The 25,853-nt window shown below is 48.2% G+C and overlaps 1 protein-coding gene across 1 annotated transcript; it reads left to right on the top strand.

The window, feature by feature from the left end:
* The first annotated feature begins 3,814 nt into the window (after positions 1–3,814).
* On the top strand, positions 3,815–24,280 carry Fah (fumarylacetoacetate hydrolase). Its single transcript, XM_051148864.1, has 14 exons — positions 3,815–3,978; positions 7,224–7,334; positions 8,250–8,371; positions 8,573–8,622; positions 9,621–9,711; positions 11,523–11,620; positions 11,726–11,778; positions 13,141–13,240; positions 13,796–13,926; positions 15,557–15,632; positions 17,818–17,864; positions 18,556–18,657; positions 19,238–19,355; positions 24,126–24,280. Exons 1-14 carry the CDS (start codon positions 3,898–3,900, stop codon positions 24,203–24,205), a joined length of 1,260 nt encoding a protein of 419 aa, XP_051004821.1. The 5' UTR covers positions 3,815–3,897; the 3' UTR covers positions 24,206–24,280.
* Positions 24,281–25,853: the final 1,573 nt, after the last annotated feature.

The raw sequence follows: 25,853 nt of genomic DNA, 5'->3' as shown, positions 1-25,853 counted from the left end.
GCAGAACAGTTTAGAAATAAATCAACATAGATACAGTAAACTGATCGCACAGAGAAGAGGAAAACCCTTTGATGAAGAGCCTTCTCAACTAGCAACGAGAAGTGACTGGGCAAACAAAAATGAATAGAATCACAAACCTTTCACAAAAGCACAAAAACAGACTGCTAAAATTTCTAGGATATACTAAGAGAAATCTGTTGAAAGGCTGACAACATACTTTAGTTGGTAAACTGTTTGTCCATTCTATCACCAGCACCACATTCCCAGACACAGTGGTATACACCTGTAATCTCAAAATTCAGGTGGATTAGGAAGATTAAGAATTCAAGACAGTCCTCAGATACATAGCAAGCCTAAGGCCTCCGAGAAAGCACTATGTGAACCTATCAAACACACACACACACACACACACACACACACACACACACACAGGGTGGGGGGCGGAGGTAGGTAAATTTTGGGTGAAGGATTGAAAAGTTTACATATAAAAATTATTTATGTCTTCAAGGAGTATACAAATAACTAGATGAAGAAAAAAAAATATCCTTTCAAAACCCAGAGAGAGTCAGCAACAGGGATGAGAAAGTAAGCAAAATGGATGAGAAATTCAGCAAGAGAATGGAGGGGGTTGTGTTTGTTTCCTTGTTTGTTTGTTTTTGTTTGTTTTGAGATACAGTCTCACTATGTAGTCATTGCTAGCCTGGAACTCACTACATAGACCAAGCTGCTTCCGAACACACAGATCCACCTGCCCCTGTCTCCCAAGTAAGTGCTGGATTTGAAGAAGGGTGGGGAGGGCTGGTGGTGGTGGGGAGGAAGAGGAGGAGGAGGAGGAGGAGGAGGAGGAGGAGGAGGAGGAGGAGGAAGAGGAGGAGGAGGAGGAGGAGGAGGAGGAGACAACTTAAAAGAACTCTGGTAAATGATCAAGAGACCAAATCCAGCAATCTGTCGGGGTATAAGGGTCTGAAATAACTAAAAACACCAAGAATGCACTTAATGAAATTAAACGGAAAAAAATAAATTCTACAGAAAAAAAAAGAAATAAATCCAAATGCAAGAAGCATTTTAGATTCCCCCAATTGGCATGACCAGAAAACATCATTATTCACTGTATGAAAATATAAAAGAAACATTAGAAAAAAATGAGAGAGGAAAAAGTGTCATATCACAAAAGCAAACATATCAGAATAACACCAGACCTCTCAACAGAAACCCTGAATATCAGGAAAGCATGTAATGATAGATTTCAAGTCCTGGAGGTAAAAAAACTGCCAACTTATCAAAACTCCTAAAACTGATGTAGAAAGAGGGCCACTTCAAACAAGCACAAATTATAGCAATTCACCATGCCAGCATTACAGAAGATACTTGGAGAATCCTGGACACAGAGAGGGAAGAAAGACAGGCTCAGCCAAAAGAACACAGTGAAGAATAAATTTCATGAGAGGAATATATTAGCAACGGATAACAAAGGGACAATCCATTGTGTCAAACACAGTAAATAAGCAAATTCCTAATCCAAGTAGGAAAGAAAAGAATGAACATCCCAACCTATAAGAAAAACCATCAACAAAATTTGTAGGAGTTAGTGATCTTCTCTCAAAAATAGCCTGAATTGCTAGGCCTGATGGTGCCTTGTAGTCACAGTACTTAAAAGGTTGAGGTAGAAAAGTAGCCACAACTTTAAGACTAAACTGGACTATTTAGCCTCAGCACCAGAATGAGACGAATAGTAATGATGATGATGATAATGATGATTTAAAGAAAATTATCTTTAACTCTCAATTCAAAGAGGTAGACTAGTAGTTTGGACTGCAAAGCAAAGCCAACTGTTTCCAAGAAACATACCTGTCAGGCACCACTCAGTTCACCAAGTGAATAGAAACAGACACAGCTATTCTGATAACTGATAAAGTAGACGTCAAACCAAAACTAGAAGAGACTAAGCCACTACATATTAATAAAAAGATTACTTACATAATTAATTACAGATTAATAAAAATTATATACAAAGACATAACAATCATAACAACATGTGCACTAAAGTTTGGGTAGAACTCCCAGTTTCATAAAACAAACACAAACAGACTTAAAAAAAAAAAAAGATAGACTCTGATATAATAATTTTGGGTGGTTTTGATATATCACATTCATCAGTAGGTAGGTCACACAGATTAAAACTCAATAAACAAACTTTAGAATTCAATTTAGAGGAAGCCTAACAGATATCTACAGAATATTCCATCTGCATTAAGTACTTTTCTCATTGCTGACAATAACAAGGCTGGACAAGAGGTACTTAAGGGTGGAAAGGATTATTTAAGTTTACAGTTTGAAGAGATGAATCTCGCCATACTAGGGAAGGGACCTACGAAGACATAGCACATGGTCGGGGAGGAGGCTGATGGCATGGCATCCACAGTCAGGAAGTGGAGAAAGGTGAATACCGGTGCCCAGATCCATTTCTCCTTTCCTTTATTCAAGGCCTCCAGCCCAAGAGATAGTGTTGCCTATTTTCATTTAATCTTTTGGAAACACACAAACACGTGGAGGCGTGTTTCCATGTGATTCTAAACAAATAGTCGAGTTGACAATATATTACACTCCCCCCAACAGCTAGAAAACACAGATTCTCACCAGCCCATAGAACTTTAACATAGATCACAGTTTAAGCCATAAAGCACGTCTCTGCAAATATGAAATAATTCAAATAATCCCTTTTATTAGATTGCGTTCCTGAAGCATTTGCATCAACACAGTCTGAGGGGTACTCCCATAGACCTTACTTAAACTATCCTGGACTTTCTAGTCTGTGATTAGCCATATTTCTATTATCTCTGGCTCTAGAGTCCATAGGTCTTCCTCTCTCTCTTTCATTTGGAAGTCAACCAACATTAACTAAGTGACTTCTTGTAACTACTCTGGAGCAGACCTCTCACTAATATTGTACGGAAGGAACCTGAGGCGTCAAGCAACACAGGCGCCACACTTTTCCGGATGCTGGCTCCAACTCCAGCCTTCACCAGCACTTCGGGGTAAGTGTCTCTGCGGACCCTGAGCAAGGCTACACTGGCAAGGATAAGCTGGGATCAAGAAGTCTGCTGTGTCCGACGGCACCCGAGGAGCTGGAGGACTCCCAAGACAAAACAATAGAGTCACTGGGTGGATCCCAAATTGCAAACTGGAAGTGGGCTGGGGAAGAAAGGAGGAATAGGGAGGTTGGACATCTTTGAAAGGGGCGGGGCCTGAGATTGTGAATATAAAGCACCTACAGGGGCGGGGCCTTGGGGCTGGGGCGTCCTAGGAGAGAGTTGAGACACAGGTGCTGATCCCGGAAGAAGGCAGTCTAAGCATAGGGGCGGACCAAGGCGGGGCGGGGACCAGACGGGGTCTTGAGGGCGGGTCGGGTCGATTCCAGGGTGGATGAAGAGGGTCGTTTTGTGTGTCCTAAAGGTGCTGTAATGCCGAGGCGAAGAGATCAGGGAAGGGGGGCAAGGGGAGGAAGAAAATGGGATTATTCCGGTGCTGGTACCATGCGGTTCCGGGATCGGAGCCGGGGGCGGGCCGGGAAGGCGGTCAAGGGGCGTGAGAATGGGGCGGTCCCAGGGCGGCTGCTGGGTGGTACCGAGGGTGGGCTGGAGACAGAGGAGGAGGAAAGGGTGTGGGGCGGTCCAGGGGCGGGTGCAAAAAGGGTTCCTGGGGTGAGGAGGCGGTATCAGGGGTTGGGTTGGGGTGTACGCTAAGTGACACGGGGTACCCGCCTGGGGGAGGGCCGTCCCTGGGTTCGGGGCGGTCCGGGAATCTAAGTGTCTTTGGCTAGTCTGATTCTTGCACTAAGCACAGTCGACCTAGCCTACCCCTGCCCGCCGCGGCCTTTCCTGCTCGGCGCTCATCAGCATGTCCTTTATTCCGGTGGCAGAGGACTCGGACTTCCCAGTCCAAAACCTTCCCTATGGCGTTTTCTCCACTCAAAGCCACGTGAGCTTCGGCGTTTGGGCTCGGGCGCGGGGAGGTGGGATCTCTGCTCGGTTTCTTCCGAACCTCGGCGGAGGGTGCTTATGGCTTGAATGCCGCTCATGATTCATACATAGCTGTGCACGATGTCGAAATTTAGTCTCAGCTTCTGTGAGGCTGTGCAAGAACTAGATGCAAAGAGAAATGGAAGCACTCACTCCCCTCCAGGACTGCAAGCCCACGCCATAGCGATCCAGAAACGTAGACCTACAGGTCTTTTCCTTCCAAAAAGCCGGGTGGTCGTTCACTGCTTAGTCCTTGACCCCACAACCTCAAAAGTATCAGCTGACTTCCATATTATTATTTTTTTTAACAACTCAGAGGACGCAAGCACTTCCTGGACTAGAAACTGCGGTCTAAGACACCAGCTTCTCTTACCTCTAGCCTAAATTCTTTCTGTTCTAGTGTGAGCTGCTAGGCATTCCCCGAACTAATCACAAGCCCCGTGGGGCAAGAGAACCGAACTTTGACTTGGAAGCATAGGCTGACTGGAAAAGAATCTTTGAAAACGGTTTAATGGAGCTGAGTGGGAAAAGCACATCGCTCCGAAATGTTTGTGAAATTTCCTGCTTGATTTTTTTTTTCTCACAGTGTTGAGTTGGCCACATAAGCCATAGAGCTGTGGGAACTCCGTGCACCCAAGAGGAGTCCGAATATCTTTGCCAGGCAGGAGTAACAGGTAGCATAGAGGGAGAGTGCTTGGCTAGCATGCACCAGGAGAAGGAAGAAGGGTTCCTGGCAGTCTATACCTTCCGCCACAGCTGTTGCCCTTTTGTATCCTGCCTGGGTGGAATGCCTTGGTCAGAAGAGTCAACCCGTGGTTTCACAACCACCAGGCATGACTAGATGTTGCAAGGACACAAAGTTAACTTGTTGTCCTTTCCACGTATGAGGTGTGTGGAGCCTTAACCTGTGCCAGCCAACCACCTTCTGGAAGCAGAGTACTCCCTCTGACCTCTTCTGATACTTTGCCCTCCGCAGGCATGCTCTCAGCCTTTTCTGAGAAAACCAATGGGCTGGGCGGGGACGTTTATGCAGGCAGGCACATCACTAGAACTTGATTCGGTAGTAAGGAGCTCTAACTTGCTTTGCCAGGGGAATCTGCAGTTACTGGTTTGTTTGTTTTTTGGCTTTTTGAGACAGGGTTTCTCTGTGTAGCCTTGGTTGACCTGGGCTCACTTTGGCTGGCCTCAAACTCACAGAGCTCCACCTGCCTCTGCCTCCCAAGTGTTGGGATTACAGGTGTGCACCACTGTGCCCGGCTGAGTTACTGTTCTTTTATATGTGATTAGAGGCTTTTCAGACACAGTTTCTTCTTCTTTTTCTTCTTCTTCTTCTTCTTCTTCTTCTTCTTCTTCTTCTTCTCTTCCCCCTCCTCCTCCTTCTCCTCCCCCCTCCTCTTTCTTCTTCTTTTTCTTCTTCTTCTTCATCATCATCATCATCATCATCATCATCTTGTCTTTTTGAGCCAGGGTTTCCCTGTGTTGCCTTGACTGTCCTGGAACTGGATCTGTAGAGCAGGTTAGCCTTGAACTCAGAGGCTGCCTGCCTCTGGTTCCTGAGTGCTGGGATTAAAGGTGGGCACCCCCATGCCCACTTTTTTTTAGTAGTAGTAATTTCAATTTTTTTTTTGAGAATTTCATACACTAGCACTGCATCTGTGTCATTCCTGCTCCTCCTTCTCATCTCCCCAACTTCTCCCTTCCCTCTCTCAAATTCATGATCTCTTCTTTACTTATTACCATTACATGTATACCCACGTGTATATATAGCCTACTGAATGCACTTAGCTTTGCTAACTTGTGCACGTCTCCAGGGATGACTGCTTGGGATTGGGCCACTTATGTGGAAGTTTGTCCCTGGAGGCAACCACTGACCTCCTGTAGTTCTTCATCTAGGAGTGGGACCATGTGGAATTTCCTGCCTGCACTGACAGGCCACCTAGTCTCGCTGTGCCAGTCTTGCTGAGAGTTCCTAAGTACACTTCCCTGGTCATGTCTAGGGAGGATGATCTACTAACAGGTGTCCTGGGCCTCTGGCTCATCAATCCTTTCTGTTCTCTCTTGGGTGGTTTTTCCTGAGCCTTAGGAGTAGGGATTGTATTACAGATGTATCTTAGGGCTGGGCTTGTTCTCTGCATTTTGACAGGATCACTCTAACAGTTCCAGCCTTTGATGAGGGGTGAGAGCTACACTTACCTGTGGTCATAAGGGTACATATTTAGAACACATTTGGATAGTATGTTGGTTTAAGGGAAATGGCAGTAATAGGTCCTCTTGGTTCTGTGATCTCTTCAACCATGGGCAGATGGCTAGGTTTTCAGTAACAGGCATGAATTCCCTCCTGTTGAGCAGGTCTTAAGTTCAACTGGACAGCTGTTGGTTACCCCCAGGATATAAGTGCCACTATTACAGCACTGTGAATATCTTGCTATTTCCGTGGTGGTTGTGAGTCATAGGCTTTAGAGCTGGGTAACACTAGTGATCACTCCCCTCTCTTGGCCTTAAGTGCCTTTGTGCAATTTCTAGGCTTTCTTCACATACGACTAGGCAGGTAATGCTTATGATCAGGTCACAGAAGTGACTCAATGAGAGAGGTTCCTTCAGCAAGGTATAGGATGATTGCCCCAGGGTCCCAGGTTCAGGCCCCTGAACATCACCTGCCTGTTCAGGTACCAAGGAAGCCAGCTTAGGAGAGAGTTCTGGGAGGTGAAATCTTCCAGCATGCTCAGTATTGTCGGGTCAGGGACCAACCTTGAGAAGATATTTGGGCTACTATAGTCATCTGAACTCCTGCAGCTCCTGAGCGCTCATCATAAAAGAAATTCATTCACGTGATCTGAGCACTGTGGCCTCTGCACCTCCCTACAACCTGCGCTCTCCTGCATTTGAGCTACCACGGAGCTGATAGCCCCTCCTTAATACAGAAGGAGCACTCACTGCTCTGCGTCATAAGAGAATGGCCCTAAGCCAAGCCCAGCATACAAAAGGATTCAGGTTCATTATTAGAGAAAGGCATATAAGCAGTGCTCGGAACTTTGCCTTCCCAGGCTACCTGTTCTTCCTCTATTCCGTGGAGATGTTTGAATAGTTTGAATACCATTAAGAGCCTACAGCTCTTGTCTCAAAGGAACCCACGGGTCTCGAAGTATTTGCTGTTAACAGTGAATAGGCTGGGCCTATCAGAACTGACTGTCATTCTTCTCCTAGCCAAAGCCTCGGATTGGTGTGGCCATCGGTGACCAGATCTTGGACCTCAGTGTCATTAAACACCTCTTTACCGGACCTGTCCTCTCCAAACATCAGCATGTCTTCGAAGAGGTGGGACACTGTGTCATGGGTTGTCTCCATTTCACCACCTACTGCAATGAGAAAGTAGTTTCTTAGTCACAGGTTATCCCTGGATAAATGGGAGATGTTCCGAGACACATCAGTGGCAGGAGGTAGCCTGGACACTTTAGGGTGGCTTCTCAGCAGAATGTGAGCTCCTGGGTTCAGTCGGTCTCTCCAAGTTGCCTGTGAGGTGGTATTCCGTGTCTCTGGTTCCCATGCTTTGGTCTTTTAAGGCCCAGGAAAACCTTGACAAAAGGAGCCCTGACCCTTGCAATCCAGATTTGGGGTACAGCTTGAGACATTCACCCTGGAGCCCATGATCTTAGGGGATGGACACCCAGTACTTCGAGGGTATAGTCCTGGAGCCTTCAGCCTTGCTAGTGTGTCTATGGAGGATGGCTGTGCTTGTCATCCAGGGCTGCAATAGTGCCTGGGGGCAGCCAGCTTGGCCTCCATATCTCTGTGGGATGCTTATAACTTTTCTCCCTTGTCACAGGTCATGCCTCAGGATCTGTCTTTTTTCCCTGCCACACAGGCAGGGATGGTTGTGGTGTTTGCCAAATACGTGTTCTGTCCAGGAGTTTTGCACACTTCCTTCCTGTCAGTCCTCCTGGTCACCCTCTAGAACAGAGTTTGTTCTGTCTCTAGATAAGTGAGACGTGCCGTTTGTGGGTTGCTCGCCACATTATAGCTCTTGAGCATTGATTGTGGGGTGCATATCTAGGAGTAGATGGGGCATCAAGAAAGGAAACAGATTCCTCCAGCTCCATGCAGAGAGGGCAAAAAGAAAAATGTGAATAAAGCCCCAACTTGTGAATGGATGGAGTGAATCAGACTCTGGGAGGAGAGATAGGCCAAGGGTTTTCTCAGGCCTTACCTTCTCACTTCCTGTTTTCATCTTAGACGACTCTCAACAGCTTCATGGGCTTGGGCCAAGCTGCGTGGAAGGAGGCAAGAGCATCCTTGCAGACCTTGCTGTCTGCCGGCCAAGCCAGGCTCAGAGATGACAAGGAGCTTCGGCAGCGGTGAGGAACACATGGGGAAAAGACGGATATGTCAGGGGAGATGAGGCCTGAGTAGAGCAGTGGTGTTCTGCAGTGCTGCTTAGCTAGCTGCCTGGCCTGGTGCAATCTGACCAGGTTCATCCACCCCACTGCTGGGTTGCATGTTGGTGGGAGGGCTCTGGGCCTGGAAGACTAAATGGAGCCTCTGATTCTGTGTTTCAGTGCATTCACTTCTCAGGCTTCTGCCACGATGCACCTTCCTGCTACCATAGGTGAGTTCTGTTTCCCTGCTATGTCAACCTTCGTAGTTTTGTGGGCCTAGACAGCTAGACAGATGCACTGGACCCATGTATCTTGGTGGAGAGAAACCAGAGTGAGGACTCTAGGATTGCTACCTGATCCCAACGTGACAGAGCTCATCACGCAGTTAGCCGTGGCTCAGCTGTCTGAAGCCCGCTCTGCCAGAGCAGCAGCCTCCCTAAATTTCTGGCTAGCTACATGATTCCATGCAGAGCAGTTCACTCCTTCTTCCCAGGAAGTTGTGGGGCAAACACTTTGAGCTGTCAGATGAGCGTGCTTTGAGGAAAGCCAGAGGGCCCTGCAGGGTGCATGTATGCATTTGGCCAGGCATCTGGTTTGACTGAATCAGCAAGTTGCGGTCAGTACAGCCTGTGGCCGGGCATAGGCTACATCCCTGTATGTCATCCGTGAGAGGTAGCATCTGCTCTTGCCTGGGCACTTTTGACTGAGAGCTATACAGCTCTGACCTGGAAGGATAGGACTTCTCGAAGCAGGTTCTCCAGTTGGCAAAGCCTTCCAGATGTACTAGTTGCCAACGGCTAGGCAGAAGATGGGCTTGAGGATGAACACATCTCTTTCTTCCCTGTAGAACTGTGCAATCCAGATGTTTTCTGGGGATCCTTCATCCTTTCCAGCTAACTGATGCTGACTTCTTGTTTTTACCATTATAGATGTGATTATTCTTGTGATAAATACCTTCACTGTACTTAGGAAGTAGTAAGAACAGCCCAGGCTGTCCATCCCTTGCTTAGCTGGCTCCCAGACTTGCTTTCCTCTCCTCATCCTTCCTCTTCTAGTCCAAGCTGATGGGATTGGGGTACTCAGCTTTGCTTTGGGGGTGTTGGTAGAAGGTGTAGGATGATGAGTAAGCAAACTACCCTAAGTGGATAGTCTAGTAGAGCTTAGTCATTCACTTGCATATGAGACAGGGGATATCTGGAGTTCATGAGCCACCGTGTTCCTCCTGCAGGAGACTACACGGACTTCTACTCCTCTCTGCAGCATGCCACTAATGTTGGCATTATGTTCCGGGGCAAGGACAATGCGCTGATGCCCAATTGGTATGTCCTAGACCAGATGCTGGGATAGACTCAAAGCCAGCCCCTGCCTCCTCCTTTCTCCAATATGTTTTTCCCAGGAGCTGCAGAGACACCCTTTGGTCAAAGTAGGTGGGAGCGAGGGGACCAGAACGGATGATGTTACTACAGCCTCTAGAAACAGCAGGCCCACCTTTTGGTTTCCTCAGCATGACTTTAGGAGTGGGGAGCTATCAAGGGCCTGTGGGTAGCTCCTTTCACCACCACCCCCACCCGCATTAGAAGAGACATTGGGGTTAGCCACCCTGTGATGCTTGATTCTCCAGATTCCTCTGTTGGAAAGCTGCCTGTTACTGTTCTAACCACCAGCATTCTGAAAAAAGATCTGAAATCTAAAATACCTTCAGCCCCAGGCAGTTTAGAGGAGAGATGCCCAACCTTTATTACCTTTAGGACAAAGAACATGTGCACAAGGTAAACACAAGGCGGGGCCAAGGAACACCCTGAGTCACCGGTCACTAGAGAAGGCGTGTTGCTCTTGCCCTGTGAAGGAAATGCAGGCCAAAGGCTGTGACTCCTCAGCCTGGCTCAGATGAGGGCAAGGACCCAGTTCCTCACCAAGCCTTGCTTCTCCCTTCCCGATCCCTGGCATTTGGCTAGAGGAGTTCTCATACCCTGGTGACAGCCAGCTCCTTTAGGGCTACACAGTCTGCTGAGTCATTTTCCCTGAGGCCATGAGAACAGTTTCTGACCATCTGAGGATCAACACAGCCTGGACCTATACAGGGCAGCAGTTTGTCGTATCCACCCCTCTTAAACTAGAGCCTGGAGACTGGCCTAGCATGTCCTGTCTTCCAAGTCTGACCCTATACCCTTTTTTCTGCTGCTATGAACAGTCCCTGAGGCCACATCATGCTTCCGTCTTCACATGGCTATCTCCTCTTCTCTGTGTCTTCTACCTTATACAAGCACATGCTGGGATATAGGGACTCTCAGATGATCCAGGCCTATTAATTACACCTAAAAAGACTATTGCTACATCTTCTCAGGGGTTGGGGTATAGACAGTTCTTTTGGGGAGTTGCGACTCACTGCACTGCAGGCCTAACCTCTTGCTTTATTCAAAACAGCCATCGGTGTTTATCACCTACTGTCTTCTCACCCATGTGTTCAGCTAAGAGCATCCCTGGCCCCACCTTGCTTGGTAGTGCTTTGATATTTGGGAAGATTCTTTTATTTCCTCTCCATACACTTGTTTTACAAACATTGTTCCGCAGCCTTGGGAAGCTATTTGCTTTGAGCACTATGATTTATTGCCAGGGCTCCCTTGTACTGAAGATGGGCAGAGTCCACAGAGGAAGCAGCAGAGCTCTATCTGTGGTCAAAGAAAACTGGGTTCTTTGGGTATAGGGTCAGACTTGCAGGACAGGACATGCTAAGCCGGTCTCCAGGCTCCAGCTTAAGATGGGTGAATATGACAGACTGCTGCCCTGTATAGGTCCAGGCTGTGTTTTCCTCCTCCTCCTTGCCCTGTAGCTAGTTAGTGCTGGCTGGCCTAGAACTCACTATGTGTACCAGGCTGGCCTCAGGCTTGTAGTACTCCTCTTGTCTCTGCCTTCTGAGTGCTGGGGTTGCAGGCATGCCCCGCCCCCACTTCTTCTTAAAGCCAAATCACACACCCCCGCCCCAGTATCATGTTTAGTTTCTACATTGATCTATCAGTAGACATTTGGGGACATATTTTAATTTTTTGAATACTATTGACTCTGTTTCTGTAGTTTAGTTTACAACATGAAACAGCTTTGGCACCTATGCCCTCTCACCCTCCTTTATCAGGCTCCATTTACCTGTGGGATATCATGGCCGGGCTTCCTCCGTTGTGGTATCTGGCACCCCAATTCGAAGACCCATGGGACAGATGAGACCTGATAACTGTGAGTGACTCCAGTATCCAGACCCTGCCGATGCCCAGCTCTGTTTTGTTGCTATGAGCTCTGTAGCCTGGTGTTGATGGTTTCTTTCATCTGCTGTCTTTTCAGCAAAGCCTCCTGTATATGGTGCCTGCAAACGCCTAGATGTGGAGCTGGAAATGGTGAGTTATGTGTGGAGTTTTATTAAGTGGGATCCACAAAGGCCTGAGGCAGGAAAGCTCTCTTTATGGGACAGCAGTTCACACCTGTCCAGCCACAAATACCAGCCCCGTGTGCCCCTCTGACTGTTGCGTGCAGTTGATGCTCTTTCTTCAGATTCTGTGTTTGTGAATTCTCCCACTCGCTAAAGCTTATTTGCAACCCAAATATTAACACAAGTCATTGCCACACAGAGAAGTGGAAATTTTGAGGTCATACCAGGCTCTCTGTCTTCTTGTTACAGGTCTCATTCTAGAAACACGTGTTATTATTTGCTCTGTTCTTCCCCCATGTTTTCCACATAAGTATGTGATTTGAGCTGATTTTGTTATTTATAATGTCCCCCAAGTGGAGGCCCTTTGTGCTCTCCTAACTGCAAGAGGGCAGATGCCCCTTAAAGGGACACACATTAGGAAAATTGTGTTCGTGCCTAGGTGTAGCTATTGACAGGGATCTGTAACACAGGTAAAATGTGGTTAGTACAATGACTACTGTCCATTTGGTGAGTGTTGTAGCCGGAGGCTGTGAAAACCCAGCTCTTTCTTCTCCTTGGAGTACTGGTTTACCTGGTCTGTTCACATTCATGCTGATGGTGTGTGAACGGCCATACCTCGCTGCACCTGTGGCAGGGCCCGCATCATGTTAGTGCCATGCTTTACCCCGCGGCTCCACTTTTCATTTAGATCAAGCATGTTATTTTGAGAGTGCTGAAAACTCACATATGGTTGTGAGAAGTGAGGTGGAGATCCCCCGAACTTGAGAGTAGTGGCATCCTCCATGCCTCGGTGCCCTTGGGTCTTTTTTTCTGTTTATCTTGATGGAATTTTTGCACTGCCTAAACCCCATCTCAGGACAAATAAAACTGTGACCCCCTGGTTTCATGAATGTAGATGAATCTGTGCTGACCTCAGAGTCTGTGCATTTAGTTTCCCCCTAGATATTACTAGATGTTCTATAGGGGTGTGGCTATCGCACAGATCCCATTTTTTTTTGGGGGGGGGACAGCTTAGGCTATGAAATCAACATGCCAGGTGCTCCTGGGTCATAGAGCTGTCAGATAACAGGGAATGGAGTATGGGGGACAAAGGAAGGAGCAGAAAGGCCTGGGCTGCCCTGAGGGCCAGGAAGAAACTGTCATGGGGCTGGTGGGAAAACAGAGCACACACAATGCAATTCCTGTCTTAGAGAGCCAGTGAATTAGTACAAGGTTCTCAGGCAGCCATGGTCCCTGGGTGGACTTTGAAAATAGTTCCCCTCTGCTCTGGAGGCCACTGTGGTCCAAAGTGACAGGTCATCTAGGTTCTAACCAACTTTCCCCATGGCAGGCTTTCTTTGTAGGCCCCGGGAACAGATTCGGAGAGCCAATCCCCATCTCCAAAGCCCACAAGCACATTTTCGGGATGGTCCTCATGAACGACTGGAGTGGTACCGACTGGGAGCTAGCTGCCACTGATGTTCTGTTCTGAGGGGCACACACAGGTGTTGGGTATGGGGCAGGAGGCCCGAGTGCCACAAGGGGTGGGTACCACACAGACTTCTGACTCTGAGGATGTGGGCAGACACAGCTTCCACGGGCAGCTTCCTCACGCGTGGAAGGATGGAATTGACAGGATCTAAAGCTTTATCAAGCCCGGATATATCTCCACTCACTATCACCAGCCCCCTAGTCTGCTGGAGGAGTGGAGTATGGAAGGATTTTATAGCCAGTGACTGAGCAGTAGGAAGTGGGTTCACACATCCCAGGAGAGGGCCCTTCCCCCATTCAGGCCCTTTATGGGAATTATCCTGTTATCTTTTGTGGTAGCCTGGCACAGTGCCTCCAGTGACCTTTGTCTTCACACTGAATACCCTTCTTTCTATTTCCCGAGAGATCTGGTTTGCCACAGCCCTGTAGAGAGGTCCATGCAGGCAGAGGGGAGGAAACAGCTTGGAGTGCGACTGTGAGCCACCTGGAGCCCTAAGCCTGTTCTTCTCCCACAGCACGAGACATCCAGCAATGGGAGTACGTCCCCCTCGGACCATTCCTGGGGAAAAGCTTTGGAACCACCATCTCCCCATGGGTGGTGCCCATGGATGCCCTCATGCCCTTTGTAGTGCCCAACCCAGTGCAGGTAAGCGCCCTTCTGCTGAAAGCCCTGCTCTACGTTCCTGCTTCTGCCCTTTCTCCTGCTGCCCTCTGAACAGAGACAATGCAGCACTTGGATGATCCTGGCGCAGCGGCCAGGCAGCTACGGCTACAGGGGTTTTCTCCCTCCAACACAGCTCATAGGGAGACACATAATTTTGTCTCCTTCAGAGTTCAGGGAAACTGCCTAGCAAAACCCTAACTGCACAGCAGCACTATTGCACAATTTTGGTTTGTGCAATGGCTCCCTCTGGAGTCTAATTTGTAGAATGCATTTTGGAATGGAGGGTATAAGGAAAAGTGCAAGTGTCTCTTGCAACTGGGTTCCCAGCTCCTCTGCCCAGACTTGGGTTAGTGGCCCTCACTCTCGCTCCCTAGCCTGTCACAATATGCTCTGTCCTACCCCTTCACCACAGTCACCCTACCCTTATGGCCAACACCTTGCAGACCCTAACTTTCATAGATGTTCTCTTAACTGTGACTCTGGCAAATGATCTACCTGCTCCCTCTCTGGGTCTGATGCTCCCTCTCTGGGTCTGATGCTCCTCCAGAGGGCTCTGTTCCTGACTCTCTCCGGTCCCTCCTCACACTTTCCCTGGCATTGTCTTACCAGCCTATGTAGTGCTGCACTCCCTCCCTCACTCATCCATGTCATTTTATGCTTGAACAATCTTGGGGGCTTTCTCTGAAAATTGGCCCTATCATCAAAGTCTCTGCTTTCACCCTGTCTCCTTTGATCTTCCTCAGCTGTTCCCACTGGAGCACCCCCCCCCCCCTCTGCTGTTCTCCCTTTCCTTTGTCTCTCTGCCTCCAATATCTCTCCCGTTTTCTGCCCTCATAGGACCTGTTGGGCCACTGCGTTTAATGACCCACACATCCTCCTTCACTGTCCTTCCCCCAGGTCCCTCTTCACAGGGCTGTCTGGACCCCAGCTGCCTCTGTCCTTCCTAAGTTGTTTATGTACAGCTGTCGCCACTCTTGTCCCTTCTCAACTAATCAGCTTCTAGTCTCTAAAGCAGTTTCTAATTTAACCCTTTGTGCTCTGGGAAGGAGCTGTATTCCCTACAAGCATCACCAGTCAGACTGCTACCCTTAAAAACACGCAGCTGCTCAGATCACCCAGAATGATCTTAGGTCCTGCTAAATGATTTTTGCGTTGTATTTCAGGAGAATACTATTTTTCCCAATGTGCAACATTCTGCCTGGCTAGCAGCTGCCTTCCCAGCTGTTCCAGCACCAAACAGGGCTGCTGGTTTCCCTGCTGCCAGGCACTCTGTTTTCCAGGACATTTATCTTGCCTTCTCTATTGTCCTAGCCTTTCCTCACAGGTTCTATGTCCATCTTTGACCTCTCATTGTCCCCCAGTTCCCAAGCTTCCTGGAGCAGTGCTCCTTTGGCCCTATGACCTTTAACCAGCTATGCACCCCTTCCTCAGCTTATTTTCTCAAGTGTGGCACATGTGACTTCCTGAGTCTTACTGTCCAACCAAGGACAGTGTGCAGGGACTGGGTCTTGGAAGGAGAAACACCGCATGGCCCACTCTGTGTTGGAGAGCAGAGGCTGCTGGGAACTCAGCCTTCCTGATAGCCACACCTTTGATGTGCTCTTCCTTCTAGGACCCCAAGCCCTTGCCATATCTCTGCCACAGCCAGCCCTACACATTTGATATCAACCTTTCTGTTGCTTTGAAAGGTATGTTATGGGGTGAGTGGTGCTGCCCAGGCTCAGTGGGCAGGCTCAGTGGGCAGGCTTGGCCAGATCATTGCCCCAGGGGAGTCTGAGTTTTGGCTGGGTATCAGTAGAGGCATCTGCTCCAGCCTGTCAGAATCATTGTCCTACACGGGAGTCCTGGTCCCCCACCCTGTGTTTGACTCTGTAGCCTTCCAGCCAGGGTCCCCCTAGTCTGTGTTCACAATCTGTCACTGCCACGTACCTTATGCTGCATCCCGGATGTGTGGCACATTTCATCAAATGTCTGTTGGAAAGCCTGATCTCTCAGCCTCATGAGACTGTGAGAAGTAGGCCTCAGCCCTGAGCTGCATCCTGGGCAAGCCAGAGAGCCATGATGATGACCTGCCTCCACTGAGCCTCTCTGCAACTGAGCTGTGGTGAGAGGGGCCTGCTATGTGGTGGAGGGCTAATTTGTCATCTGTGAAATGGGAACTGCAGCATTGATTCTGTAGTATGAGGGCAGTGACTAAGGAATAGAAGCTGTAACTAGGAAGGGGCAGGTGTCATCTTCATGTTCCAGGTAGAAGAGAGCTTGTCTGGGGGACACATTTAGAGACATTTCGTTCCCCAAAGCCAAACTCTAGCTAGCTCCTTATTCCTTCAGTCTTTCCCCCTTTTGTCTATGATCACACACAGGCTCTGCTGTGTCCTTATGGCCAATCCCTAGCTTTCAGGAGTTTCTTTCTACTGTTAGGTTTGGGTTTTTTGTTTCTGTTGTTGTTTGGTTTTGGTTTTTGGTTTTTTTGGTTTTTTGGGACAGGGTTTCTTTATGTAGCTTTGGCTGTCCTGGACTCACCGTGTAGACCAGGCTGGCCTCGAATTTTGTTCTGTTTTTTTGAGACAGGGTTTCACTATGTCGCCTTGGTTGTCTTGGAACTCACTCTGTAGATCAGGCTGTCCTTCAGCTCACAGAGATCTAACTGCCTGGTTCCTCAGTGCTGAGATTAAAGGTGTGCACCACCACTGTCTGGCGAGACTCAGTTTCTTAAGGATCAAGTAATAAGAAGCTCCATCTTTCTCTCTCGCTTGTGTGTTTGCTTGTTTTGTTTTGTTTTTTGAGAAACAGTTTCTTTGTGTAGCCCTGGCTGTCCTGGACTCCATCAGTAGGCCAGGATGGCCTTAAACTCACAGAGATCCTCCTGCCTTTTCCTCCCCAGTGCTGGGATTAAGGGTGTGTGCCACTGCACCTGGCTCTTTCATGTTTCAAGCCTTGCTTAAGACTCAAAGAGGAAGGATTTACCCAGAGACACCGAGCTGACTTAGGGCCAGGGTGAAACTAAGTGCCTGGGATGTAAATTCCAGGCTTGTGCTTTCACTCACAGACATATCCTTGGAGAGCCTTCCCATCTTGTACTTGTTCTGGGCATTTCCCTCTGTGTCAGTGAAAGGCACTGGTGGGGAGAGACAGGATGGGCATGAGAGCACAACTCCTCTCAGGGTGCAGCGCTGAAGTGACCATTCTGAGGTTCCAAGATGACATGAAAATAGCATGGTGGGCACCAAGCACCAAGGTGGGCCCCCTGATCTCCCGTGGGGCTGCAGAGCATACCTCCTATTACAGAGAGGCAGCAGGCACCAAGGGAAGAGATGGGTTTTGAAGGTGGAAGCACTTTCTAGTGCCTCATACTGTTTCAGAACATTTAGCATTAGCTGAGCTCTTGCATGGAGTAGGTACTTAGTAAGGACTGCTGGCATTAATGGTGATCTACTATATTGTCTGTCATTACACAAGTATAGCAGGTAGACCAGCTGTCCAGAAGGTAGCAGGCTGTGCTTGATCAAGGTCACATGTAGGTTTCAGCTTATGCTGTCTTCCATTGCCTGGTGGATATTAGGAGCATTGTGGTAAAAAGTACTCTGCAGCCACGCGCGCGCGCACACACACACACACACACACACACACACACACACACACACACACACACACCAGTCATCTAGTGATGCTTGCTATGGGGCTCTGGTGCACAGCTTTGCCCTTCCTGCATTAGATGGCCTCAGTGGGCATAGCCCAGCTCTGATACCCTCTAAGTATACTGTTGCACAGACTAAGTGAAATCATATCAGACAGCTGGAAGCAATTTGAGAAGTTTTCTTCCTAATCAGCAAGGCTACATCTTCATAAGTATCACTTCTCAATTTCTGACAGGAGAAGGAATGAGCCAGGCAGCTACCATCTGCAGGTCCAACTTTAAGGTGAGTCTGAAGGCCGTTAGATTGCTTTGTGGGAAAGGCAGAAAGTGACAGGAGCAGAAGAGTAGCATCAACATGGCATGGAAAGACAGGTCAACCTGAAAGCCTGACAGCCTTACAACCCTGTTCTCTTCTAGAGATGCATGGCATAGCAGGGTCCCCTCAAGATGGAGGCTGCTGAACAGATGTGGATAAGGTTTTCTGGGTGTATTTCACATCCAGTAAAGGCCAAGTCCTGATAGGCTGGATTGATGGAAGTGCTGTCTGTGTGCACATGGGGGCGGAGTGAGGGGGCTGAAGTTTATAGTGGGTGTCTTCCTTAATTTCGTTCCACCTTATTTTTGAGACAAGGTCTCTCACTGAACCTGGAGCTCACTGACTGGCAAGACTTGAGGTGGTCATGAGCGTATAGGCCTGGGCAGACAGCAAGGGCTGAGCTTTCAGGCATTTCAGGTGGTTGGAGAGATGAGGTCCCAGAGAAATGAAGTTACACCTAGTGGGAAAAGTGGGCCAGAACCTCTGCAGGTCATCTGTAGAGGAACTAGAGGAAGGCAAAGTCTCAACTGAAATGAGATAAGCATGAATTCTAAGTATGTATCGAGTATCAAAGGCAGAGAACACATGAAGCAGGCTGACTAGATCCCTCCCAGAAATCGAGATGCCCACGGATGTCCTACTATGTTTCTGCCCTCAGCATATGTACTGGACCATGCTGCAGCAACTCACACACCACTCTGTTAATGGATGCAATCTGCGACCTGGGGACCTCTTGGCTTCTGGAACCATCAGCGGATCAGTGAGTCTCAAAGTACCTACGTAGGTCACCAAGACAAAGATAGGCAATTTGGGGGCAGAATGCTTCCCTGCTACACACAGTCCAAGAGAGACTTTTGTAAGCACCGGAGCCTGACTCTGTCTCCCCAGAAAATGGCAACCACACTCTCTAACCCTCTGTTCCCTCCAGGATGATGTGACCTCACAGCTGCATCCTTCTCACCTACCCTGGACCCACCACGAGCCTGGGGAGGGATGTATAACTTTGAAAACAATGATGTGGGGTAGTGGTGAAAAGGTTGCCTTCACTCTCTGAGACCCTGACTATGTTGACTGGGAGGTGACAGCCTCTTTGTCAGTGATAGAGTGTTGGATATGACACTGTCTGGGGTTGTGAGCTGAAGCAAGCCTCTGGGTACACTGTAGACACAAGACCCTGGATAGACAACATGTTTACAGGAAGGATGAAGGCATACCCTGTTGAGTGACCAGGTAGCCTCAAAGTTTTTATGGGCCCCCAAGTCTCACTGTACTGTTAACACTAGAGCTGACATATCACCAAGATATAAATATATGTCACATCCCCCTTTCTTCTTATAAAGGACCCTGGAAGCTTTGGCTCCATGCTGGAACTTTCCTGGAGGGGAACAAAGGCCATTGATCTGGGTCAGGGGCAGACCAGAACCTTCCTGCTGGACGGAGATGAAGTCATCATAACAGGTGTGAACCACTGACCTCCATAGGTCAAGAGTACCTATCTGGCAATGGAGCCATCTGCTTTCCTTGCACTTTCCTGCGTTCCTCAATTCTGTGTTTGTATGGTATGCTCTGGCCTACAGCCTGGGCTCCCAGGAACTTCATGTGTTAGTGTCCATATAGGAAACACTGTGAGAGTCCATTTTGTATCCTTTCCCCGCAGCACTTACCCAGTAATGGTGGGTCACTTGCTTTCTGAATTATGTCCCAAATCATGGGCAGGGTCTGTCCGGGAACTGTGTTGGGAAGGGCATATGGTAGTGCCTGAAGTTCTTGGCAGCCCCCATTTCAGGAGGTCGGGAGCTTCATATGTTTTGTTTCAATTCTGCTTTCCACGTGTTTATTAATAGCAAGGAAGGCACTATCACAGTTAGAAGACCACTTCTTGGAATCAGAAACAATCCAGTGACCTTCCAGGGACTCACCAACAGTGTGATCATCGAAGTACTCAACATTATGAGACTCAATTGGTCTCATCCTTCTAAGGCCAAGTTGATAACAGAGCTATAGGATCATTCCAACAGTGTTTCCCTTGGTAGATGTGCACTGGGCTGAGTCCCCTGGAGGGCATCCTGGGGCTCCAGAGATGAGGATACTGGCTCTCACTGGAGCATCATTCCTGGACTATAGTACAGATTACACAGTGACGTTGGCACTTCTCGGAGGCCTTGCAGACAATGATTAAAGAAGTCTGATTTTCTCCTCCAGGCAACTGCTCTGTAGAGTCCTAATTCTTTTCAGGGCATCTAAAGCATGAAGTACATGTTACAACTAAAATAGTTGAATTAGTAATGATGTTCATGTTCACTGCTGTTTCACACAACTGCTTCTGGAGAGCCCAGCATCTTGACCTTTCTTTAATGAGACCCTCTCTGAGGGGGTATTCCTCCATGGGGCCTAGAACAATCACCTACATTCCCACCTGTTCTGCTCTCAGCCCACCAGCCACTCATTTCCTTTTGTGTATCTTCCGGTCTCCCATACTTCCTTGATGCTGTCCCAATACCCAGAGTCTGTCCTGTGAGCTGGAACCTTGGACCCATTTCCTCACCCTGCTCTGCTGTATCTCTTTCCAAGGTATCTTGTTCTCTCTCTATGCAGTTGATATAGTTGACACATCCCATGGACCCACAGCTGGAGCCCTCACAAAGCTCCTACAACAGAGCTATTGGTCAGTCCTGCTCACAGGATCCTCATGCTTGCTCCACACTGTTCCTATTCTGCCCAAGATGCTCTCCTGCCCCTCTGCTGCCTCACGCAATCTGTGTCACCACTCTCTGTGTGTGATTCTGTATGGCCCACTCAGCCTCTTTCTACTACAAACTCTCTGCTATCATAGCACCACTTTCCTTAGACCCTGTGGACTCTCGACCTCAGCCTGGCACAGCCTGGTTCAGCCTTCCTCACCACTTCCTCAGCCAGCAGCTCACTTACTGCGACTCACGTCAGCAGCATGCCTGTCAGCTCCCACACCTTGCCAGCAGCTCCCTTTCATTTTCCTGCTGGGCTGTGTTAAGGGCTCATAGCTCGATGCTCTTCTTTTACAGTTCCAGAAGGCTGTGCAAGTGGTGAGGGGGATACACTCTTTTCAGAGCCCCCAGCGAAAGGCCTAATCTTGGCCCTTCAGCTATAGTGCCACCAGCAGAGCCCCAGTCCATTAAGTCACAGGCTCTTTCTGCTCCTCAAGCCTCCCTCCTAGTCTCATAGGACACACTTGTGCTGGTTTGAGGACTCACTCAAATAGCCCTATCCGAAGATTGTTTCTGCAATCACGTCTGCAAAGACTTTACTCTCTGAGGTTGATTTGTGGCTTCTGATGTCTGTGGAGTCCACAGCTCAATCTGAAGTGCATAGAGCTGGGCTAGGCATACCTTTAGAGTGTTGAACCAAGTAGAAAGGTTCAGGCAGAGTTCAAGACACCAAGTGACACCCTAGGGTTGATCAGTACCTGCTTTGTCCCATGGAGCCTAATTCTACTTAACTATGTAGTGTCCCAAGGTCTCTGTGCATCAATGTCCATGGATTCAACCAATTGCAGAGGGAAAATATTAAGAAAAAGTTGTGTCTTTACTGAACCTGTCCAGACAGTTTTCTTGTCATTATTTCCTGAGCCATACAGTATAACTCTTGACATGGCATTTGGATTGTTGTAGGCATTGACGTCACCCTGAGATGATTGTAAGTGTAGGGACTTTGTGGCCCATATGCAAACTGTTCAGGGGTTTACCCTGGAGATGGCAAGGCTGACCGTATTTATTAAATGTCTGCAGATCCCAGCTGTGTTGGAAGTATTTCTACTTCTACTTAATTTTTTTACTCACCTGAGCCATTCGGAAATGTGCTATTGCCACTCTAATTTTGCAAAGTGAAAATGCCTAGGAGAGTATAAGGGAGGTGAATCATGCCAGATCATACAGATGCAGTTCCTGTGGTGAGCTGCTGCCACTAAGGCTAGACCTCTGTGTGTCAACAAGTATTCAAACTGCTGTATGCCAATTTTGTGTCTGGTATTGCCTCAGTGCCTGCCAGCCAACCCCAGGTTCTGGCTGTGGATTGGGCGAAAGCACCTTCTGAAGTGTTGATGTGGAAGAGAGGGAAGATGATAGAGAGAGTGGCATCGACTCTCCGATGTCAGTGTGACAGGGCCTGAATAAGCAGTGCCTAGTGATGCAGTCTAGCTCAGGCAGCTGTCAGTCCTGGGGCTAAGGCAGACAGCCCCAAGGTGTTCTTGATGTTTGTGCCCCAAAGGACAAGGAGAGTCCTTTTCTGTGTGGTTGTGGGAAGCAGAATCCACAGGTGCCCTTGGTGTCTTCCCTTGGTCCCCAGGCATCAGGACCTGCATTCTGCCTTCCAGCTTGACAAGCTCTGAGTATCTTTGTATCTTTCTTCCTGGCTTCCCCTGACTTACTTTTATCTTGTCCTTTTCCAGATTTCTGCCTTCTCGATGGGGAGACAAGTCCCTATATCAGTCCTTGATGACTGAGTATGTGGTAGCTTCTCATGTAGTTCATATGACATTCTTTACAAGGTCCCCATGGGCACCCAGCCCTCATCCTTCATATACAGAGACCACAATTGAAATCTACATCCTTATGCAGGGTCAACACACATGGGTACAAGCAGAGCCAGGATTTTAACCTGAGCTTCAGTTCCACTGTGGCCCCTGCCTGTGAGAGACCCACATAGGAGGAGAAAGCAAACCGAACACCCTCAGTTGAGCAAGTGCTAATAGGTGTCAATGCCCTGCCTTGCCCTCTGCCCTCATTTGCCATTCTGCTCTGGACCTGCAAGGACTTGTTGCTGGCCACATCTGTGCCCACTGCCCTTCAGCACACGGTTAGTTGAGACTTCTGTCTATGCACCTGAATCATTGTGATACCAACCTGTTCCTTTTCCCACCATCACGTGGTACTGGCATCTCCTCACACCTGCCTCTGTGTCTATTACTCTTTACCACAAAGACATGCTGTTCATCTGCTCCAATGAACCACTGGGCCTCTTAGCCTCCTGGCTACTCAGTAGTGTGCTTGAGTTCTCTTTCACTGGTTGCTGGGATCTCATATCTTTTCCTTTCTTCCTTCTCACTTTGTAGCAGGAGGCACAGCTTTGGGGAGGGGTCTTGCCTCGAGGTTGCGGGAGTGTAGAGAATAACATGAAAGGCAGAGCCGAGGGTTGGCTTCCATCCTGGGCGGTGCCGCCATTGTCTTCATGCTGCCCCAGTCCACCCTCTGGCCTCCATGTGCCTTAGACCATAGAGAAGTAACTCTATGGAGTTTAAAAATCTGTATTAATTTGATTCTGAAAAAGTCTGCCCTTTAAGATGGATTCTGGAAGCCCTTCGCAGCTGTCTTCTCATGGTGCCCTTGTGACGGCCTCATTGACCAAAACTAACCAATGCCTGTCATGTCTGTTTAGTGGACACCTTCGCGTCCATCAAAGCCCAGCTTAGATATTTCTTTCTTTCTGCATCTCTTCTTCCCAAGCTGCTCTGTCGGCAGCTTATATACATCCATCCTTTACCTCTTGTCCAGACCCAATGATCCCACTGAACAGACCTTCCTAGAAGGCAGGGACAGCCTTCTCTCTACCTTAGCCTCATACCTGTTGATGTAGAATGGAATAGATGAAACTGTAGTTGAGGATTCTTTACTTTGAATGTTCCCTAAATGTTGCACCCAACTTTCACAACCACAGAGGATGCGCCACCATTCCTCTTGGCAGAGGAGACTGAGTTCTGAGGGAACACATTGCTCCATCATCCAGGCCCTTACCATAACAGGTAACACTTACAGGGTCGTCACACAGACCAAGCCCTGCACTCAGTGTTCTACACACAGCATATGAAGTGGCTATTAGATTCCATCACAGATGAGGAATCTGAGATCTCAAGGGATAAAGGGTCACAGAGCCAGTGGGTAGAGAAGCCAGGTCTTAAAACTCAGGGAATTTTAGCCTAGGTTCACTTATAGATATAGGTTTTGCATCTAGATCCATGTGGAGAACTGAGAACCCCCAGAAAGACTGTCGAGTGTGGCACTGCTCCTGGGGATCCCTAACTGCATGGTGGGCCCGGGATTCAGCTCAGGTGCTCCTGGCAGGTTCACATGTATGTCATGCTGACATACCTGCCTACCTCTGACTCAACCTCCCATGATACCTGGTCCTGCAACTGCCTGGGGCTGTATCCAAGAAGCCTGTAGCAGTGTGGCTGATATCCTCCTTACTGTGTTTCAGGTCACTGCCAGGGGGACGGCTACCGTGTTGGTTTTGGCCAGTGTGCTGGGAAAGTGCTGCCTGCCCTCTCACCAGCCTGAGGCTCCAGAAACCACAGGACATAACATTACCTTCTGGAGACCATGCTACAGCTGCCCTTCATTCAAGAATGAATAAAGCAGTTTTGCTTGTGGGGAATGCCAGAGTTCTCTGTCCTTTGTTTCGGCCAGTGAGTCAGGATATGCTGCTTCTATGTAGGCGGTAATTAGTTCATCTCTTAGGTATGAGGCTGAAGGCCCTGGTGGGGGCTATTCATCAGAAGTCCAGGTGCTCTCTGGAATGTAGGAAGAAGATGTCCCCTGAAATATTCAGCACTTCCCAGAGAGATACTGGTGTGTGTGTTTCTGTGTGTGTGTGTGTGTGTGGAGAGAGAGAGAGAGAGAGAGAGAGAGAGAGAGAGAAAGAGAGAAAGAGAGAAAGAGAGAGAATATCTAGAGGCTTCAAGCTCAAAATCGGTAGTCTAGGTTATTTGACACACTATATTTTCTCCTGTCACCATGTAACCACGTCCCAGGGACACCCTTGAGCTAAGGGCAGGAGAGGCAAGGGTCCTTGTGCACACCTTTCTCTTTCACACCTATTGGAGCCCAGAAGCATCCCTGCCTGAGGTCCTCTGTCCTCACCCACTCTACACTCTAGCCCTGGCCCAGTTTCTGGGTGATCACAGGGGACAAGATACTCATGACTTTTCTTGGGATAGATGAATGAGAATTCAGGCACACTAGTAACTAATGCTATTCATTATTCATTCATGATCTTTGTAACCTTCCAACCTTCATGAGTCTTATGCGTTTCCTGAGCTTCTTATTTTGTTTGCTTCCTTAGTCTTATAACCCTCACTTCTATCTTCTTTTTGGAGGAAATAGCTACACAGCACTCCACCTCTTCCTCTGGTCTCCTCCTCCCACTTCTGAAAATTTCCTTGCACCTTCGAAAGGATAATATAGATGTCTGATTATTTTCTCTCATTTATATCTTAGAATTGGGCCACTTGTCACAGTAATAATTAGTTTTTCTCTGATTTGACTCATCATGAGACACCATAATAACCCCTGCCCACTATGAAAAAGAAGTTTGCTTTCATGATGGAAGCTGATAGTTGCAGTAATCTAAGGACATATGTACAAATGTTTAGAAGGTTAATTTGATAGGCACATATTTTTTCTTCCCTTTTTTTATTAATTCATTCATATTACATCTCAATAGTTATCCCATCCCTTATATCCTCCCATTCCTCCCTCCCTCCTGCTTTCCCCCTACTTCCCTCCCCTATGACTGTGACTGAGGGGGACCTTCTCCCCCTGTATATGGTCATAGGGTATTCAGTCTTTTCTTGGGAGCCTGCTATCCTTCCTTTGAGTGCCACCAGGCCTCCCCCTCAAAGGGACGTGGTCAAATATGGGGCACCAGAGTTCATGTGAAAGTCAGTAAGCACTCTCCACTCAATTGTGGAGAATGTCCTGTCCATTGGCTAGATCTGAGTCAGGGTTCAATGTTTACTGCATGTATAGTCCTTGGCTGGTCCCATAGTTTGAGCAGGACCCCTGGGCCCAGAACCGCCCATCATAATGTTCTTCTTGTATGTTTCTAGGACCCTCTGGGTCCTTCTATTTCTCCACCCTCCCATGATTTTCTCACCTAAAGTCCCAATAGGATGTCCTACACTCTGTCCCACTTTCCTGATAAGTG

The sequence above is a fragment of the Acomys russatus genome, chromosome 7, assembly GCF_903995435.1.
Source record: "Acomys russatus chromosome 7, mAcoRus1.1, whole genome shotgun sequence".
NCBI lineage: Eukaryota > Metazoa > Chordata > Mammalia > Rodentia > Muridae > Acomys > Acomys russatus.
Note: the sequence above shows the minus strand (reverse complement) of the source record. Positions and strands in the feature narration are given on the sequence as shown.

Coding starts and splice junctions, on each gene's coding strand:
- Fah (XM_051148864.1), top strand. CDS start 3,898: ATGTCCTTTATTCCGGTGGCAGAGGACTCGGACTTCCCAGTCCAAAAC. Junction 9,712..11,522: donor AATGCGCTGATGCCCAATTG/GTATGTCCTAGA, acceptor CTCCTTTATCAG/GCTCCATTTACCTGTGGGAT. Junction 19,356..24,125: donor AGATGAAGTCATCATAACAG/GTGTGAACCACT, acceptor ACTGTGTTTCAG/GTCACTGCCAGGGGGACGGC.